The sequence below is a fragment of the Sorex araneus genome, chromosome 3 (assembly GCF_027595985.1).
Source record: "Sorex araneus isolate mSorAra2 chromosome 3, mSorAra2.pri, whole genome shotgun sequence".
Taxonomy (NCBI): Eukaryota; Metazoa; Chordata; class Mammalia; order Eulipotyphla; family Soricidae; genus Sorex; species Sorex araneus.
Window position 1 is genome coordinate 97,298,826 of NC_073304.1, and position 20,745 is coordinate 97,319,570.

The 20,745-nt window shown below is 44.6% G+C and overlaps 1 protein-coding gene and 1 pseudogene across 1 annotated transcript in view; both read right to left on the reverse strand.

The window, feature by feature from the left end:
* Positions 1–20,745, reverse strand: part of SCAPER (S-phase cyclin A associated protein in the ER) — a 363,121-nt gene that overhangs the window by 327,434 nt on the left and 14,942 nt on the right. The window contains exons 3-5 of the mRNA XM_055130600.1: positions 10,940–11,057; positions 5,143–5,213; positions 1,713–1,910 (exon numbers count right to left, since the gene is read on the reverse strand). Coding sequence (XP_054986575.1) covers positions 1,713–1,910; positions 5,143–5,213; positions 10,940–11,057 — 387 coding nt within the window. The remainder of the gene's footprint in view (positions 1–1,712; positions 1,911–5,142; positions 5,214–10,939; positions 11,058–20,745) is intronic.
* Positions 20,165–20,280, reverse strand: LOC129403773 (U4 spliceosomal RNA; annotated as a pseudogene).

Consider the following 20,745-nt stretch of genomic DNA (forward strand, 5'->3'; position numbering starts at 1 on the left):
TGAAGAAAAATCTGATAAAGTTAGAGTAGAGATGTATTCTATATTCTCTGTACCAGGCCAAGATACTCCAAAGTTCAGACTGAGGAAAAAAAATTTTAAAAAATCTGATAGTCTGAAACTTATTTTTAGGGGGTAGGACAAAGTATAGTAATTAGGGTGCAGACCCTGCTGCACCCGGCCCGGGCTTGATCCCCAGGACCACATGAGCCACCAAGCACCCAATATGGGGACCAGTGACACCACACACCTCAAAAGTTAAAAAAACGAATTCCAGGGTTTCAACCATGCTCACTCGAGAGACAGAACCTCTGTAATGTTTCTAGGAGAGCGACCACTCTGGTCTTTATCAAATAATTTTATTCGCTATGAAGTAATCTAGTTTTGCCTGTGCTTAAAAGGCCGGGCTTTGCCGTTAGTTTAAAGAGACAGACTCTATTATGAGTCTGTTTCATATCCTATGACAAACATGAGGCTATCTGAAATCAGAAAACACACCTTGCAATGACATCCCAATCCCACCCAGGCCTGTTATGGTTAGCCATCAATCTCACTTCTCCCAGACCAGAGTGATCGGTATCTCAGGGATTAAAGACATTAAACAGGAAACCTAAGAATGTGAGAATCTCACTGGTGCCACCTACAGGAGAGAGAGGAGAGTGCGGGAGAGAGGGAGGGAGGGCGAGAGCAGCAAGCCAACCTGTAATTTCTGGCCCAGGACTACGTACCAATAAAGCCGTCTACCAACTCTTGCACAGAACAAGAAGGCACATCATCGGGTATTACAAGCAACAACGATAACCAAAGAAACAACAGCAAGAATACTCTTGGAGAACCGTGACCATGGAAAACTTAAAACACCCAGGCACTCACAGAAGCCGAGGAAAGCGTGGGGCCTGGGCCAGGAAAACAAGGCAGAGTGACTGGGCTGCCTTGCAACGAAGCTGTCTGGGGTTCAATCACCAGTATCCTGTGTGGTCCCCCACGACCCATCAGGAGTGATCCACTAGCCCAGAGCAATAGCAAGTCCTGAGCACTGCCAGGTGTGGCCCAAAAGCAAACAAACCAAAAAAAAAAAAGCAAAACAGGAGTTGCTGATGGAAGACAAACAGCATGTTCTGAAGCTCTGAAGCCACCGAGGACAGTGGAGCGCATATGGTAGTACTAAAACACTTGAAATTTGTGAACCAAGAAGTGCCCTGAGTGTTCTCACATTCCCCCAAAAAATAGTTACCTTGTGAATGATAGCATAACTAGCATGTAAATGTACTAAACATTTCACAAGGTAAACACATAATAAATTGTTAACAGTTACAGACCTTAATTTTTGTCAATTAAATCTCCAGAAAGCAAGGTGGGTTGGGGGGAAGCCTGAGCCATATGGGCTGATTTCAGTGCACAGATCAAAAGAACAATTGTTCATTTCATTTCCAAAGCCTACAAAAGTCACTAACACCAGAAAAAGTGAGGTTATCAATTCTCGGCCTTTTGGCTAATATCAAGTGCAGAAAAAGTGAGGAACATGGCCAAGTCGCACAGGTGCCAGATACACGGGCTTCAAACGGATTACATTATTTTATGGATTACATCGTTCTACCTTTCTGGTCTTTTCTGCTGGGTGGTGCCAGGGGTGGAACTCAGGGCCACACGTCTGTTAGGCTTGTGTTCTATCCTCAGACAAATCTCTGGCCTTCAGAAGCATTACAAAGCCTTACCTTACATTCCACCACGCTCTGATCTGATTCACAAGTCACGTAGATCTCATCCACCGCCCGGCGAAGATTATCAAACAGAAACGCCCAGTACCGGGCTCTCAGATCAATCTTCCGAGGGTGCCTTGTTTTAATGGGGCTTTTATCAAAGTGCTTCTCTCCGGTTGTAGATGGAGGTATTTTACAGTCGACTCCAGCATTCTGGGCAAATAAAACATAAAAAAATGTAAGTAAAAGCTTCTGGGGAATGGATTCTCATTTAAAGCCTGCAATTTTTGTGGGCACTAGAGGGGGTTGGGATCTTGGAGAAAGGGGCCACACCACACCAGGTGGTACCCAGGGCTTACATTTGGCTCTACACTCTGATTAATCATACAGAATTCTCACAAGTACTCATCTTCACCTATCTGTGCATTTATTGTAGCATGCATTCATTTGTAAATGACTCAAATCACCTGGCCTTTTGGGACGAAGAGACAGCTCAGTGGCTAGGACATTTGCCTTGTACATTTGCCTTGGACACAGGCTGACCTGGGTTCGATCTCCGGCACCCCATATGGTCCCCCAAGCACTACCAGGAGTGATTCCTGATGTGTGGAGCCAGTAGTAAGCCCTGAGCACTGCTGGGTGTGGCTCAAAAACAAACAAAAACAAAAGTACTTGGCATTTTATTGGATTCTTACAGCTCTTATCCTTCAAGAATATGGCAAGTTCAAGACAGGGCTATGGCTCAGCAATAAAGTACACTGCCTTGGGCCGGAGCAACAGTATAGGAGGTAAGGTACTTGCTTTGCACAGAGTCCACTGAAGCTTGATCCCCAGCACCCCATGTGGTCCCCGGAGCCCAGCCAAGAGTAATCCCTGAGCACAGAGCCAGGAGTAAGCCCTGAGCACTGCCGGGTGTGGCCCAAAGAGAAGGAAAAATAAAAGAAGTGCACTGAGTCCTGAGCCAGAGATCCACTCCCTCCAGCTGTCCTGGGCCACAGCCTCAAGTAGGTCGTTGCTTTTTTTTCCCTCCTAAAATAGAACCTTGCACGAATCTAAGGTTTTATACCAGGAGCTTGTCCATCTCCTCACAACACTCAGACCACTTCAGTCTCCCCTATCCATTAAGTCTGTGCGCTCAATGCACTCAGGGCTGACAGTGTTTACTTAATGTCTGATCCTTGGAAGTATTTCACTTATTTTTAGAAGTTTGTTTTTTTTTTTTAGTATTTTATCATTGATATGCGTGAGGGATTGTTCACGAACTCACAAAAGCAGCTTGACATTTTTTTACCGAAAATTAAGTTTCTTGTTTACATACTACTAGCACAGTAGGTAGGGCATTTGCCTTGCACGCGTCCTACCTGGGTTCGATTCCTCCGTCCCTCTCTCGGAGAGCCCGGCAAGCTACCTAGAGTGTCCCACCTGCACGACAGAGCCTGGCAAGATACTCATGGCGTATTCAATATGCCAAAAAACAGTAACAACAAGTCTCACAATGGAGACGTTCCTGGTGCCCGCTTAAGCAAATCGATGAGCAATAGGATGACAGTGCTACAGTGATACTACAAAGTAAAAAATATTAATACAGTGCACTTGTGTATTCTGAAATTTTAATAAGGGGTCAGAAAAACAGCACGGGGATTAAAACTCATGCTTTGCATGCAGCTGACCCCAGCACTGGCCCAAGAAGCTCCCAACGAGCATGGGTCAGCTGGGGTAATCCCCCACACTCTTGACCCCAGGCCCCGACCACAGGTCTAGAGGCAGATGACCATGGAAGCAGCTCCTAGGCCTCTCGAGCATTGCTTTGGAGGCTCAAAAAAAAAATATTTTAGTAGTAGAGCAATTTGAAAATGTTTTAGAGTCAACATACCTTTACAATCCTACACCTGAACAGTTCATTATACCAACAAAAATGCTCAACAAAGGACTTAAACAAGTGGGGCTGGAAGGACAGTACAGGAGGGGAGGCATCTGCCTTGTGGTCAGCCCTGGTTATCTGAGTATCACGGGGTGCCCCCTGCAAGCCCCCTGAGCACCACCAGGTGGCAGGATGACCCCCAGCAAGGCAGGGCCCGAGCAGCACCGCATCCTCAGGTCCTGGTGTTAAGCGTGGGATCAGGCAACTAAGAATGACAGGGAGGGGCCCCGAGACCTCCTGAGCACTGCTTGGGAGCCTCACACACGAAGAACTCACAGAACTGGTGGTCGGGGTTGAACTCTTATTGATATCATTTAGTGGCAAGTTGAAAAATATCCCTCTACCTCTGATTCGTAATTTGTAAATGGATGTATAATGTACATCAAAAGGCATGAAAAGCAAATAGATTTATACTTGTGAAAAGCAAATAGATTTATATTTATATGAAAAGCAAATAGATTTATACTTGTGAAGCAATATGAGTACTTGGGTGAGTACAAGCTAGGACATACTATTTTACATATACCTATAAAGTTTTCAAATGTCCTAAGGAAGGAAGATAAGGAGAGAGGGAAAGAAGAGGGAAAGAGAAGGGAGAAGTAGGAGGGGTGGCCCTAGCAAGGGAGAGGTGATCCCCAGCACTGCAAAAAAGAAAAACTAGAGGAAAGAAAGAAATTTTTTAAGATTATACTAAAGAGTTTCCAAAACATGGAAAATTTACATTTTACAATTCAAATTAAAATTCTGTAAAACAGAGCCAGAAACACAGTTCAAAGGGATCAAACACATGTTTTGTGCGCATAAGGCCCCAAGTTCAGTCTCTGGTAATCATGCCACATGGAACCCCTGTGTCTCCTCAGCTCTGCCCCACTGTGGCCTGGTAGCTCCTCAGTACTGCCCAGGTGCGGCCTGGTGGCCCTCATCACGGCTAGCACCCAAAAGGAGACTTCGCGGCCCCATCAGCACCCTTGTGCCAACCTTCAGGCCGAGCAGGCAAATTTCCCAGGGTACATGTGGAAGAACGCTTCATCGACACCACTGTGATTCCATACTGCATAGAATATGGAATCTTCGGGCCCAGCTGCATATTGGTAATTATTATCAGAAGTGGCTGCTGGGGCTGGAGACACCATACAGAGTTTAAGTGCTTGTCAATTCAATCCCCAGCAAGCACCAGCAGGAGTGACCCCCCTGAGTAAAGAGCCAAGAGTAAGTCCTGAGCACCACCAGGTATGACAGCCCCCTAAAAATATAAAGGTGGCCATCAGGCTCTGGGCACATTTGGGGAGCTCCTCCCAACCCCCCAAAAGAAGTCAATAGGGCCTGGGTTACTGCTCAAGAGACAGAGCATATGTCTGGCATGTGCGAGGTCTGCATTAGATTCACAACACTGCACGTACACACACACACACACACACACACACACACACACACACACACACACACACACACACACACACACCCCCCTCAGCACCACTGCATATGGCGCACAGGAAAAAAAATGTTAAAAGTCAAAAGTTGTACCTGTTTAGTAGTTTTATGAGTACCCTGAAGTGTCCTCTTTGATTTTCCACCAGCTTGACATTTAGATTTTCCTTAAAAGGCAAGAACAAATAGGTAAATATATAGATCAACAAAGAAAACCAATCTGCATAAATCATTCAGGCATTTAATCTGAACAATCTCTTGATGAGGACCACAAATCAGTATAATCCATACACGGTCCACATGAGCTATAGATGCAATGATCACTATCACTGTCACCCCGTTGATCCTCAATTTGCTCAAGCGGGCCCAGTAACGCCTTCATTCATCCTAGCCCTGGAGATTTTAGCAGCCTCTCTTTTTTGCATCTTCATCATCTAAAGATGAAAAAAAAAAAACCACTATTTCCAAGGTCCCAGAGATTGCTTTTATTGAATAACTCTCTCATAACAGGAATTATTCAGCTCTTTAAAAGTCAGATGTTCTTGGCCCACATCCAAAAGAACAAAAGCAACCAGCGTTGGCATGGATGTGGGGAGAAAAGGACTCTCCTTCACTGCTGGTGGGAATGCCGACTGGTTTAGCCCTTTTGGAAAACAGTATGGATGCTTCTCAAAAACTTAGAAATTGAGCTCCCATTTGACCCAGCAATACCACTTCTAGGAATATACCCCAGAGAGGTAAAAAAAGTATAGTCGAAATGACATCTGCATTTGTGTGTTCATTGCTGCACAATGTTCATTGGCTACTGTTTACAATATCCAAAATCTGGAAAAAATCCGAGATTTTTTCTGTGTCCAAGAACAGATGACTGGTTAAAGAAACTCTGGTACACCTACACAATGGAATACTATGCAGCTGTTGGAAAACATGAAGTCATGAAATTTGCGTATAAGTGGATCAACATGGAAAGTATCATGTTAAGTGAAATGAGTCAGAAAGACAGGGACAGACATAGAAAGATTGCACTCCTCTGTGGAATATAAAGTAATACAATAGGACACTAACACCCAATAATAATAGAGATAGGACCAGGAGGTTTGCCCTACGGCTTGGAAGCCGGCCTCACATGCTGGAGGAAAAGGCAGCTCAGATAGAGAAGGGAACACCAAGTAAAAGGTGCTGGGAGGACCCTCTCGGGTTGGGAGCTGCTAAAAACAGACTATAGACCGAAACACGATGGCCACTCAATACCTCTATTGCAAACCACAATACCCAAAAGGAGAGAAAGAACAAAAGGGAATGCCCCACCACAGAGGCAGGGTGGGGAGAAGGGGGGTGGGCAGAAAGGTGGGAGGGATACTGAGATCATTGTTGGTAGAGAATGGGCACTGGTGGAGGGATGGGGTAACCAATCATTGCATGACTGAAACACAAACACGAATGTTTGTAAGTACGTACCAGTACCTCACAGTGATTCACTAATAAAAATAAATAAATAAAAGTCAGATGTTCTGACTATTTAAAAGCAAGATCAAGAGTCCAAAGTAATAATACAGCAAATAGGGCATTTGTTTTGCACACGGCCAAGTCAGGTTCAATCTCTGACACCCCATATGGTTCCCCCAAGCTCCACAGAAGTGATCCCTGAGCACAGATACCAGAGTAACTTTGAGCACTGCCAGGTGTGGAAAGGTATTATTTCAAAAAAAATTAATGAAAGATCAAGTCAGTGACATCTGCATTCTTAAATACAAGTCTGGAAACTCAAAATTTCTACAATAAAACTGAGAATCATTTAGTCATATTTTTTGTTTTAAACAGGTTTATGGAACACGCTGTTTTGGCTGGTTGACTGGTTGGTTGATTTTTCCTTTCATTTGAAAGGAAAGTTTTTGGGCCAGAGCAACAGTACAGTGGGTAAGGCACATGATCAGGCCAGGTTTGACCCCCGGCACTCCATATGGTCCCCCAAGGCCGCCTAAGAACAGAGCTAGGAGTAAGCTCTGATCATCAGTGGATATGGCCTGAAAACCAAACTCAAGAACACAAAAGAAAAGGAAAGGAAGAGTGGTTTTTGGATCTTTCCTAAAAAGAAAGACCCAAAAACCATGGGGCTCAAGCCTGCAGGGTGGATCTTGAATAACCACCTCTTTCTCACTGTTTGTAAATAGGAAAAACATCAACTATAATTTTATAGGCATGCTACTTGAGGACAATCCAAATTAAGAATATTCTATAACGTGCAACAGAATAACTTTCCTCTCTGAGAAGTAACCACGATGGTCCCCAAAGAAGTGAAATGGAGAGCACATATCACACAGACACTGAGGGCGCCCCTCAGAGGGTGGGGCTCCTTCCCGCTTCAGAAGGGGACAGGGAATGCAACACTCACCTACACCACCCTTTATTCAGCCTTTTGGGATGAAAAATGCAAGAGTAGGTTTCTTAGAATAGCAAGTAAAATAGCCAGCTTCAAACAAGTACCAGAGGAAGCAATTGAAAGAACAGAAGAAATTGGAGGGGAAAACATGGTTCGTTCTCAAAGACATAAACAGAAAGCTCCTTATGAAAAATTTAGCTACCAAAATACTAAATTTTAAAAAGATTCATTTATATGTCAATTATATCCCAAACAAAAATAAATCTGATTTCCCCTTCTAATAATCCACCTCTAATAGTCTGTGTGACTCAAAATAACTGCTCTCTAAAAAAATACCCAGAAGACCTGGGGAAGACTCCAAGCCCGTAGTTTTAAATATTATAATGCTTCTATGATACAAAGTGGCAGTCACACAAGTTAGATAAATAGATTACTGGAACAGAATAGGAGTAAATGTGGACATAAATCTACATCAAAAGTCACACTGCAAATCACTGGAGAAAAGTAAGTGATGTTGGGTAAGTAAATGAAATCAGTTCTACAATAAGGAACTTGATTTCCATACAGAAAAAAGTAAAATTAGAACCATACCTCTCAGTTACAGCCCAGGTCAACTACAATGGTTCTGGATTCTAAGTGTACAAAGCAGGAAATATCAATCTGACATGTAACCTTCTGAGCAAATAAAGTATCTTAGTAGTTAACTAAGACTATTCTCAAAAATAATAACAGACTAGATCCAAGAGAGAGTTCAAGTGGCAGAGCATGTGGCTAGAACATGCAAGGCATTAAGCTGGACTCCGGTACGCATGTGCCCCTCCTCCATCATTGCTGGGGGTAGTCTTGAGTGCCACCAGGCTCTCAGGGGGCCCAAGCACTGCAGGGTGGATCTCCACTGGAAAAAAAAAAAAAGAGCCTAGCAGGAATAGGTTGCCTTCTGGAAAAGTCTAGAACAATGTGGGCACCAAAAAAGTAATGAATAATAATCCATTTAATGAGAAACCAGGACCAACGTAAATATATACGTAAATAACTAGCTTAAATAAATCTAAATGAATACGTATAGCACCAAAAGGGGGAATCTCTTATGAACATTAGAATGTCAACTAAAAAACGTAGAAGAAGCAAGAGGAACAGCAAATCACCATTTTGCATCAACCAGAGTATCAACTTAGAAAGCGAAGAATTATCAACTGAAGCTAAAAGCAGTGGATGGACCATTTCGAGAGAAATAGGACATGTCCAGAGTTTTCAATTATCTGGTCAGAAAATTAGGTATTAATTACAAAAGAGGGGGAGGGAAATCAATTATTTAGCCAAGCAGTGAAAGTTGACATCATAGTAATAAGACAAACCTACGTCATTTGCCAACTAGGTCATGCTGAAAAGGAAACCAGCCAACTTCTCCAAAACAACCAAGTGCAGCCAGAAAGACATGTCACACAAAGCTAGAGGAAGGTGGACTCCGGAAGGCCAAGTAGGTCTCGGGCACACCCGAACAGCCTGTTCCTCGTCCCCATCCAATCTCCTGAGCCCTAGGAGCTAGGTTGAGCTCACACGGGTGCTAATCACGAAAGCAAAGGGACAGAGGAGAAAGACTTTCTATTCTGAGCAGGCAGTAATAACTGCCAAGATACACTGACTTTCTTATTTTCTTATTTGTTTGATTGTTGTTTGGGGGGCCACTTCCGGCATGTTCAGGCACTAGTCCTGGCTCCTAGCAGGCTCAGAGGACCAGATGAGGTGCTGGGGAACAAATCTGGGTTGGCCATGTGAAGGGCAAGTGCCTTACTTGCCTTACTTGCTACACTATCTCCCTGGCTCCTTACTTTTTCTTTTCCAAACCATTAAACTAGATGGTACCTTATCATGGTAAATACGTATGAATTCTTCAAAACCGAACTTTACTGCTTTTTAAAATATAAGAGAGAAAAAAAATGTCTATCTAAAACTTACCCCCAAAAATCTACCTGTCAAGGGGCTGGAGTGATAGCACAATGGGTAGGATGTTTGCCTTGCACGCAAATTAATACCTAATTAATACCTAATTTTCTGACCTTGACCCAGGTTCGATTCCCAGCATCCCATATGGTCCCCCAGCACCGCCAGGAGTAATTCCTGAGTGTAGAGCCAGGAGTAACCCCTGTGCATCGTTGGGTGTGACCCGAAAAGAAAAAAAAATCTACCTGTCATAATATAACAGACTTAATTTATTCCTACCTGAAACAGATACATAACATTCTCACGAAACCAATTCTTTCAAGTAATTAAAGGGTGAAGGAGATGGCTCAAAGGGTTAGAATTTATCTTCCCTGGCCCCAAGGGTCCCCCAGCACTACAGAAAATAACCCCACCACCTGCACCCCAATACCATTAGGTGTCACCCAAAAAATCAAAAAAAAAAAACAAGTAGTAAAAGTGATTTCTCACTCATGGTGGAGGGAAGAAGACACTGGTGGCAGGACTGGTGCTGGAATATAGTACGCGGAAATCTCAACTATGAAAAATAGCTTTGTTAAGCACAGAATCTTAATTTTGAAAAATTAAAATTAAAAAATAAAGCAATTGTGTCTACTATAAATAGGAAAAGTCCGTGATAAGAAATGGTGATCCTTGGGCTGGAGAGATAGCACAGAGGGGTAAGGCGTTTGCCTTGCACGCAGTCAACCTGGGTTCGGTTCCTCTGCCCCTCTCGGAGAGCCCAGCAAGGATCCCACCCGCACGGCAGAACCTGGCAAAGCTACCCATGGCGTATTCAATATGCCAAAAACAGTAGGAAATGATGGGCCAACATTTATTGTATTAATATAATACAATATTATTACACAATACAATATTATACAATAAAAACTCAATATTTATTGAGTTTAGCAAGCAAATAAGCTGAAGGTCCTTATTGTGACAATGATGATGGTGACAATAATGATGAGGTGCATTTATTTAGCAATGATAAGAGCTAACTCCATTTGATCTCTTAAGCTCTAGTTTGGACTTAAAGATAATTAAAATCAATGAAATATCTTTTTGTGTTTTTGGTTTTGGGGTCACGCTCGATGTGACGTTGAGAGGTCACTCCTGGCCCTGCACTCAGGAATCCCTCCTGGCAGTGCTTGGGGAACCATATGGGACGCCAGGTATCAAACCTGGGTCAGCAGCCTGTGAAGCAAGTGCTTTACCTGCTGTACTATCTCTTTTGCCCCAAAATTAATAAAATATTTTTTCATTATTTCTTATTTAACATACGCTAATTTTCCCAAGTAATTAACTATAAACAGTTCTTTATTCACTATTTAGAATTGAAGAAATCCTCTAATTTACAACACTGAACGTAATTTTGGTTTTGCTTTTGTTGGGAGAGGGGGATCACACCTGGCAGAGTCTGGGGCGGGGTCAGAGAGAGCAGAGGCTGCTCCCCAACAGTGCTTGGAATGTCATGCCTGCTGGGGGGCTGAACTCAGACCTGCCCCTCAGAGCAGGCGCTCAAACCAAGTCCGAACGGAGTGTCACACACACCTTCATCCTCTTTGCTTTCCAGGGGCACGCTCCAAGCGATGAGGTTCCGTGCGGTGCGCCCCTCCTCTGCGACAATCCTCCGCACTTTGTCGTGGCTGTTGGAGCGCTGGAATGAAGCCTGTGTGCAGAGAAGGAAAACAGCAGCTTAGTCGGCAGAAAATACCCCTGGCAGGTGAACTCGCTATTTCAAACTTTTTCTCAGACAGATGAAACTTCACTTTAATTGAGAATCAGAAAGATGCTTAAGGCCAGGAAAGAGAGTCGCAGGTCTTGAGTAAAATTCACAAAACTGTGTTTTGTAGCTTTGGAAATAAATGGTTCGGGGCTGGAGCGATAGCACAGTAGAGAGAGCGCTTGTCTTGCACACAGCTGACCGAGGTTCAATCCCCGACATGCCACGGTGACATCCCTCACTGAGGTAATCCCTGAGGCAGAGCCAGGAGTAACCCCCTGAGCATCACTGGGTGTAACTCCCAAAACAAAAACCAGCAAAAATGAATGATTTCAACCTAAGGTCTGAGCAGGCGTCCTGGGAGCACAAACCTTCCGAGCACCCATCTCAGCCCCAATGCCCACCGGCCAGGGCAGCCTCAGCACTAATGGGCTCCAGTCCTACAAACACAGTCCTGATTTCCCCCCGAAAGCCCTCTGTAACTACAATTTGTTTAGAAAATCCTTTCTTTCCCCAAGAGAGATGGCTACAATAAGTTTCCACTTGGTAAATTTCTACTGCAGAATTTCATCTCCAAGTAATTGGGAGCTAAATGGCAATTCTCCTGACTTAACTTAATCTATGATTTTAAAGCTCAAAGGACTGCATACAATGTGTGCTGAAAAGTCCATGTATGCTTCTGTGTGCCTATACACAGTTATGTGTATTGAACAATATAAACACATAACTTGGACCAGAAATAGTACCGTGGGTAGGGCACTTGCTGTGCATGCAGCCGACCCAGTTCAGTGCCCCAGATGGTCCACTGAGCCCGCCAGGAGTGATCCCTGAACACAGAGCCTGAAGTAAGCCCTGAGCACTGTCAAGTATGTCCCCCATGACCCCCCAAAATTACGTTATTCATATTATTTGTCCTTGGGAAAGTGAGGACCAATAGCATAAAGGAAATTGCCTCCCTGCTACTGATTGCTAAATGAAAACCACTTATTTTTACAAGTCATATATCTATGGGGAAAAGGCTTCTATGGCCTCTACGAACAGGAGGATAAAGGCCTCCTGCCACTTCCAGCGTGCTGACATTATTCTTCGTAATTCTGTCGTGCCATTTGAGGCTCTCCTCATCTACTGGTTGATTTTCCTCGATTCTTCAGAGAGTCACTGTATCACTGTCATCCCGTTGCTCATCGATTTGCTCGAGTGGGCACCAGAAACATCTCCATCATGAGAATTGTTGTTATTGTTTTTGGCATATTGAATACGCCACGGGGAGTTTGCCAGGCTCTGCCGTGCGGGCGAGAGATACTCTCAGTAGCCTGCCAGGCTCTCCGAAAGGGACAGAGGAATCAAACCCGGGTCGGCCATGTGCAAGGCAAACGCCCTACCCGCTATGCTATCGCTCCAGCCCCTTCAGAGAGTATGCACAAGAAAAGGTAGCACAAGCTCAAAGGAACTCACAAACGAGTAGTATGAACTGAAGAGAAGAGAAAAGTCACTACACGAAAAAAGCAGGATCAGAACATTTCTTTATAAAGGGTCAGATAATAAGAAAGTGATTATTTATTCAGTTAATTAGGTCTAGGGGGCCACACCTACTTATGCTAAAGGTCATACCCTACTGAGGGAAGAGGGGTGGGGGGTCACACCTGATGGTGGTCCAAGGGATCATGTGGGCCGGGGAGCAAACTCCAGCCCTTGTCTGCAAATCATGTGCTCAGTCAGGTCCTAAATGTTTATTTTTAAGCCTTTACAGGCCATCCTGTCTTGATGACATTCACTCCACTAGGCCATGTTGCACAAAAACAGCCACAGAGAATGAATAAACAAATGGGCTATCTGTGACATGAAGGCTGTGGGGAGACAGATCAACATTCTCTTGATTTTTAAAATAAATTCAAGTTACAAAAATATCACAAATTCACACAAAGAATCCTCAAATACCCTCACACTTCCCCCCCTGCCAAAAAAAAAAAAAACATAGAGGGATATTGTAGGGGGCCAACTAGAGTTCAGTGGTAAAGCACATGCTTTCCACCTAGGAAGCTCTAAATCCAATCTCTGATACCACAAATAATAAAAATAAATAAATTTCAGTCATGGTATCCCTTGTCCTTAAACTTCTGATGTCTATATCTTAGAGCCAAGGATACCCACTATGTAATTATCAAAACTGCAAAAATTATCGTGATAAAAAGTATTATCTAAATTGCAGAACTATTCAAACATCACTAGCTATCTCACTAATGCCTTTGATAGTGTCAAATAAAGTTGGTAAGAGAGATAAGCTCAAATCTTCCAAAGGTTCTACAAGCTCCAAGTAGAATAAACACAAAGAAAAGTATTCTGAAGTGTTATCTCTGAAAAACTTAAGACAATTTGAAACAAAAGCTTTTTTTCAATTGCAGTAACAGTAGTTTACATATTTGTGCATGGGGTTTACTTGGGGGGGGGGTTGGTTTTGGCTTTCTTTTTTGGTTTTTAGTTTGGAGGCAACACCTAACAATGCTCAAAGGTTATTCCTGGCTGTACTCAAAGGACCATATGGGATGCTGGGAATCAAAGCCGGGTCGGCCATGTGCAAGGCAAGCGCCCTACTTGCTGTACTATCACTCCAGCCCTCCACTGTGTATGTTGTAATGGTGCAGCTTTTCCAGCCCTACAAAGCTAAGCCACGAGAACCACCATCCAAGGATCACCATGTCCCCCACTGTCCATAGACCCCGCCCCGTGCCTACCCCACAACCCCAGCTCTGAGTCAGTCCACGGCTTGCTCTCATTTCAGTTTGTCTGTTCCTAGCTTCCTTCTCTAAAGCTCATACATGAGATCATACAATTTGTTGTCTTTCTCCTCCTGACTTATTTCACATCACATGACCCTCTCCAGTGCTAATAACATGTCACATGATCACTACTGACGAGCTCCAAGGACCATATAGGGCGCATGGGCATTTTTTTTTCTTTTTGGGTCACATCCAGCAGTGCTCAGGGGTTACTCCTGGCTCTGAACTCAGGAATTACTCCTGGCTGTGCTTGGGGGACCATATGGGATGCTGGGAATTGAACTCTGGTCAGCTGTGTGCAAGGCAAACACCCTACCCACTGTGCTATCGCTCCGGCCAAGGGCACCATGGATTTAACCCAGTTCACCCACGTGCAAGCAAGACAAGCACCACACCCACTGTACCCCTTTCTGGGCCAAAGAAAAGGATCCCTCAGGATTCACCCGAGATTTGAACCCGATTTCTCACAACCAGAGCAAGAATTATACCCCTAAGCCACAATTCCGGTACAAGCTTCCCAGTCCCCAAAAGAAAACCTGAAAAGCATACAGAGAGGGGAAGGAACCTACACAGAGAAGCGCAGCGGGGTGGGGAACTCACTTTCGAAGGAGAAAGTAAAACGGGAAGCTTCGGACTGTCTGGGAAGCAATAAATCAGTTACAATACATGAGAAAATTAGCAATTCATTATCACCTCTTCGTGGGGTCAAAATCCTGACTAAAAAGAATAAGAATTGAATGAGAAAATGGAAACAAGTGCAAAGAAACTTTTATTTTAGATTTAGCTTTCATAGTTTTTCAATGAAGAACAAGGTAGAAATGAATTGAGGTTATCTAACGTAGGTGATTCTGTATTCTTATACTGATGGGGACGATTAGATAAAAAGAAAAACTTTGCTATGTCCAGAAAGAGACATTACCACAGGCGCTAAATCCACCCCTGACAGGAACTGAGCTCCAATGCATATGATGGAACAGACCTGCCCAGCCAGAACAGTTAGAAATTCAAGACTGTTCTCTTGACTCTAACCTTGTGCTCCAAGGCTAACCCAAAGTTTCCTCTCCAGAAGTGAATGTGATATATCTTTAAAATAAGGGGCTGGAGCAATAGCACAGCGGGTAGGGCATTTGCCTTGCACACGGCCAGCCCGGGTTCGATTCCCAGCATCCCATATGGTCCCCTGAGCACCGCCAAGAGTGATTCCTGAGTGCAGAGCCAGGAGTAACCCCTGTGCAGAGCCAGGTGTGACCCAAAAAAAAAAGTAAAATAAATACCTGCATGGTTCGGAAACAGTAGCAGCGTGTGTCCTGCCCATATTTGATGCAAACACCACAGAGGCTTGGTGAGCATCACCCATGCAAGTAGCCCAAGCAGGTCCCAGCATCAGCACTGCTGGGGTGTGACCCTGGTGGTCCCCGGCACTGCAGGACCCCAGCAGCGCTGCATTCCTGGGCCCTAACACTGAACAGCCAGTCCAGCTGTCTGAGTACCTTCAGAAGCAGGCCCCGGAACCCCTAAGTACCAAATCACTGTATCACTGTCATCTCGTTGTTCATCGATTTGCTCAAGCAGGTGCCAATAACGTCTCCATTCTTCCCAGCCCTGAGATTTTAGCAGCCTCTCCTTACTCATCCTTCCAAATGGTACCATACTGGAGGCTCTTTCAGGGTTAGGGGAATGAGACCTGTTATTGTTACTGTATTTGGCATATTGAATACGCCACAGGGAGCTTGCCAGGCTCTGCAGTGCAAAGGGTAGGTAACTGACCTTAATTAAATAATTACACTAAGTAATTATTTTATTACTTACTTCATTGCTCTGACATCACCCTGGATATCCAGGGGGATCTAATAATGAGTCATAAGAGTCACTGAAATTCATCCATTTATATGACACTGAACCAGCTCCATGCCGTGCAAAATTCCTGCATCATCTTCTACTTTCCTGCCCTGGACTGGAACTATAGCACAGCAGGTAGGGTGTTTGCCTTGCACTCGGCCAACCCAGGTTCAATTCTTCCATCCCTTTGGGAGAGCCTGGTAAGCTACCGAGAGTATCCTGCCCGCACAGCAGAGCCTGGCAAGCTCCCCGTGGCGTATTGGATATGCCAAAAACAGTAACAACAAGTCTCACAATGGAAACGTTACTCGTGCCAGCTCGAGCAAATTGATGAACAATGGGAGGACAGTGCTACAGTGCTTCTATGCCCATACTTTTCAACCAACATAACACCAGTAAATCCCCTTCTTCTGCTTAGATTCTCAATGATTGCCTGCTCAACATAAATTGTGTTAGCATCTATCATTCAGTGCTTTGACAAAGGAATATCACAATTTCTTTTGGGCCAGATGAATAAGTTCAAATATGCGACCTACATTTTTTAGCTTCTCTTTAGGTAATTCTAAGAAACAACCACAGAAAATCTTGAGAGACATGTTGAGATCATAAAACTCACTATTGCACACATTATATTTTCAACTCAAGTCCTCAAAAAGTAATGAGTTTCCAAGAAATAAAATAGACAAAAGAAAACATTTTGTACTTTGTACACTGACACACACATTCCCAAAAAATAGCAACCAACTCCTTGCTTTGTTTTTATCCTTGGGCTACAACTTCAATGACACAAATTCTCACATTCATCTAACTTCAAGGCTTGAGTGAAAGCATGCTTCAATCCAGAATAATAAAAGTTAAATGAGATCTTTTCAGTGAGAAATCAAATTCTAATCACTTTTAAATAATCCAATTATAAAAGAATCAGTAATTTCCAAGTGTGATGTTCTAAACATTTCAATCGAGTAAATCCTCAACGACTTATCCCTGCGGTGTAGATAAAACAAATTTTCTTTAACTGAAATATTGTTGATAATTCTTTTGGCCACTTGGCTGTAACAAGCAATACAAATCACTATGTGACGGAGGCAGGCTTGGGGGTGATTTGGAAAATGGGGACAATGGGGGAGGGAAGGTCATTCAGGTGGTGGGACTGGGAACCTTAAAAGCCCCTAACAACTACATTATGAACAATTCTGTATAAGCCATGGTGTTTAAATAAAAATGAAAAGAAGAATTTTTTAAAAATCTTAAACATTTCAATCTACGCTTTAGAGTTTTTGTTTGTCTGGCTGGTTGGTTGGTTGGTTTGGGGGCCATACCCAGGGACACTCAGGGTCTACTCCTGGCTCTGCACTCAGGAATTGCTCCTGGCAGTGCTCAGGGGATCATAGGGGATGCCGAGGATCAAACCCAGTGGCTGCGTGCAAGGTCACTGCCCTGCCTGCTGTACTATCGCTCCAGCCCCTGGCTGGTAGATGGCTGGTTGGCTTGAGGGTCCAAGAGTACTCAGGGGCTTCTCCAGCTCACTGCTCAGAGGATCACACAGAGAAGGCGGACTGCACCTAGCCTCCCACATGCAAAGCAAGTGACTCATCCATCCTCTTCCTCTCTTTGGCCCAGCATCAGGGTTGTGGGAGGAGTTAATGAATGACACTTCCCAGCCTTACAGACATCTCTATCAAAAACTGCCTCCAGCTAGTTGTTTCCTTCTAGAAGACTTCAACCCAACCTATTTACACCCAAAGTCACCATGTGCCACCTAGCAACCTGAAGAGATCTTACAGAGGTTTGTTCAAATACTGTTTCCATGAAAAAGCAAATGCACAACCATAAGCCTTGGGTGAAATTTTATATTCATCTGTTAGGGCTGGCAATGCAGGGAGGATCACCAAGAAGCCATAGGCTGGCCTCAGATGACAAAACCTACGGAGAACAGGGGACCACACTGCCCCAGGTGACGCAGGAATACAGCACAGGGGCGGGGGGCTAAAATAGAATAATTTTTAGTGGAGGGGGGTGAGGAGAGGGAACCTGGGAACACTGGTAGAAAGAAGCTGACCCTGGTGGTGGGACTGCAGATGGAAGATTGTATGTCAAAAACCTCACTATGAATAATTTGTAATTTGTAGTGCTTTAATAAAATTTGGGGGGAAAAAAAGAACTCATGTCTTGAGACTTGGTCCTGGACCTGAAGATGGTTGACTTACCTCTCTCCCAGATTTTAAAAAAAATGGCTAAACAATGTCACATTTAACAAATTTGCTCATAATCTTGAAGTAGTTTCAAGCATCATTTGCTAAATTTTTATGTTTATATCTCTATAAAGCTTCTACGGATTCTTAAAATTCCATCCACAATACTGGTAGGCCCAGAAATAAAATGTCTTCTCTCTTTAAATGGCTTTTCACTTTCAAAAAATCTTAGGGAAGAACCACTGCCTTAAATTCACGTGAAAGCCTTACATACTTTTATTTTGTGCACATCAGAAATACACTAAAATTCCAATAAATACTAGAAAAGCTGAAGAGAAACAACAAAACTAACATTTGCTTAAATTCAGTGTAAAAGGGCCAGGGAAACTCCAACAAAGTATAAAGTTCAAACAAAAATTGCAGTTTGGGGCCAGAGTGATACTACAGCAAGTAGGACACTTGCCTTGCACACAGTGGACCCGAATTCAACCCACATTATCCCACATGGTCCCCCGAGCATGGTCAGAAGTAATTCCTGAGTATAGAACCAGGAGTAAACTCTGAGCATCTCTAGGTTTTGCTCCAAAACCCAATCTCCCCAAAACATAAAAATGACAGAGCAAACAGAGGGGCTAACCAAAGAATTATAGAAGCTGCAAATATCACTGTATCACTGTCATCCCGTTGCTCATCAATTTGCTCGAGCGGGCACCAGTAATGTCTCCATTGTGAGACTTGTTACTGTTTTTGGCATATCGAATACACCACGGGGAGCTTGCCAGGCTCTGCGGTGTGGGCGAGATACTCTCGGTAGCTTGCCTGGCTATCCGAGAGGGATGGAGGAGTCAAACCCAGGTCAGCTGAGTGCAAGGCGAACACCCTACCCACTGCGCTATCACAAGATACTCTCGGTAGCTTGCCGGGCTGTCTGAGAGGGGCGGAGGAATCGAACCCGGGTCAGCCGTGTGCAAGGCAAACGCCCTACCCGCTGCGCTATCGCTCCATCGCTAATGAGTGCAGCGAGCTTAAAGGTGCAATAGCAGGAATTTTCCACAAAAGACCAGTAAGGGTGCAGGGGAGCTCAGGGGGAGCTCATGACGGCATGGCAAGCATGAGACTAGGAGCCTGATGATCCTCACGCGCTAAATGCAATCCTGGCAGCACTGCCATTTCTGATCCCCGGTACCACAAAAAAAAAAAGGTGTGCAATCCACAGCACGCCTGAGTGCAAGTACTGCAACCAAAGTGTGGGATCCCCGGCAAGGACCACAACTAAACTGTACAAGCATGGCAAGCTCAGACACAATCTGGAGTCCCTTTTGCAATGACACAAAGGGAAGCGGAGGGAAGGAAGAGGGAAGGGAAGGCAGGGAAGTGAAGAAGGAAGGGGAAGAGGGGAGGGGAGGAGAAAGGAGGGAAGTGGAAAGAGAGGAAGGGAGGGCAGTGGAGAGGAGAAGGAAGCGGAAGAGGGGAGGAGAAGGGAGGTGAGGAAAGGGAGGGAAGGGGAGGGAACAGAAAAAGCACAGAGCTCCTGCCTGAACCACTTTTATTTACTTACTTATTTTCAATTATCAGAGACTCTTGCCCCCGCGCCTGACTGTCTTCACCGGGGCCCCTCAGAGCAGGGCAGGTTGAGTTTCCCTCCCCGCCCGGAGCAGAGCCCTGGCAGTCAAAGACCTCCAGAACCCAGCCACAGCCATGCTCTCAAGGCCCCTCTCACACGTTCAGACGAGCCTCAGGCATAAAGGAACCGGGAGAGGAACCCAGGTGTTGAGATGAGGCTGAGATCGGACCGGGGCTGAGATCTCCAAGCCTGCTCGGATCAGGACTGGGCCTCCTCCACTCAGACCCCCCCCACACCCATTTTCCAGTAGCTTGGCAGCCACACCCACAAACTGCCACTGCCCAACACCCCTCCACACCTCACCGTGTAATCCCATCAACAGCCAACATCCAGAGACTGTAAAACAATGCTCCTGGAAGCACGCAGCTGCATTTGCAGCTCACAACCTCTGATAGCCTAGTTCTCCCTCTCAGAGAGCCTGACAAGGTACAGAGAGCATCCTGCCCACATGGCAGAGCTTGGCAAGCTCTCCGAGGCATACTCGATATGCCAAATACAGTAACAATGATGGGTCTCATTCCCCTCACCCTAAAAGAGCCTCCAGTGCAGCACTGATAGGAATAACGAGTAAAGAGAGGCTGCTAAAATCTTAGGGCTAGGATAAATGGAGACGTTACTGGCGCCCACTTGAGCAAATCGATGATGAACGGGATGACAGTGATACAGTGATTTTCAATTATCAATAATCATGCCTAGAATAAACCTCATTGGCTACGACACCACCACTGCACAAAGCTGCACCATTCCCTTGAAAGGATTCCTCCTATCTGGCCAGAGAGATGACACACAGGGGAAGGGGCTTGTCTCGCATGTAACTGCCCCAAATTCAAGCCACGGAGTCACGTCTGGTCCCTTAAGTATGACAGGAGTGATCCCTGATCACCACCAGGTGTGCACCTCCCTCAAAAAAATCCTATCATTATCAAACCTAAAGATACTCAATAACTAAATGAACAAATAGGAATTAAAAGAGAATTCATTTATAAACTGAATTCTAATCCTCCCCCTACACACACACACACACACACACACACACACACACACACATACACATACCAGGCATTCAGTAAAAAGGGGGTGAGAGGCCTAGAGGTCAAATCACAGCCTCTGAGCTGAGCAATCACTATAAAATCATCTTCCTTTTTAACGGTCACCCCAAATGAAGTGGCCTCTGCCCAAGAACTGAATAGGCAGATTAGATT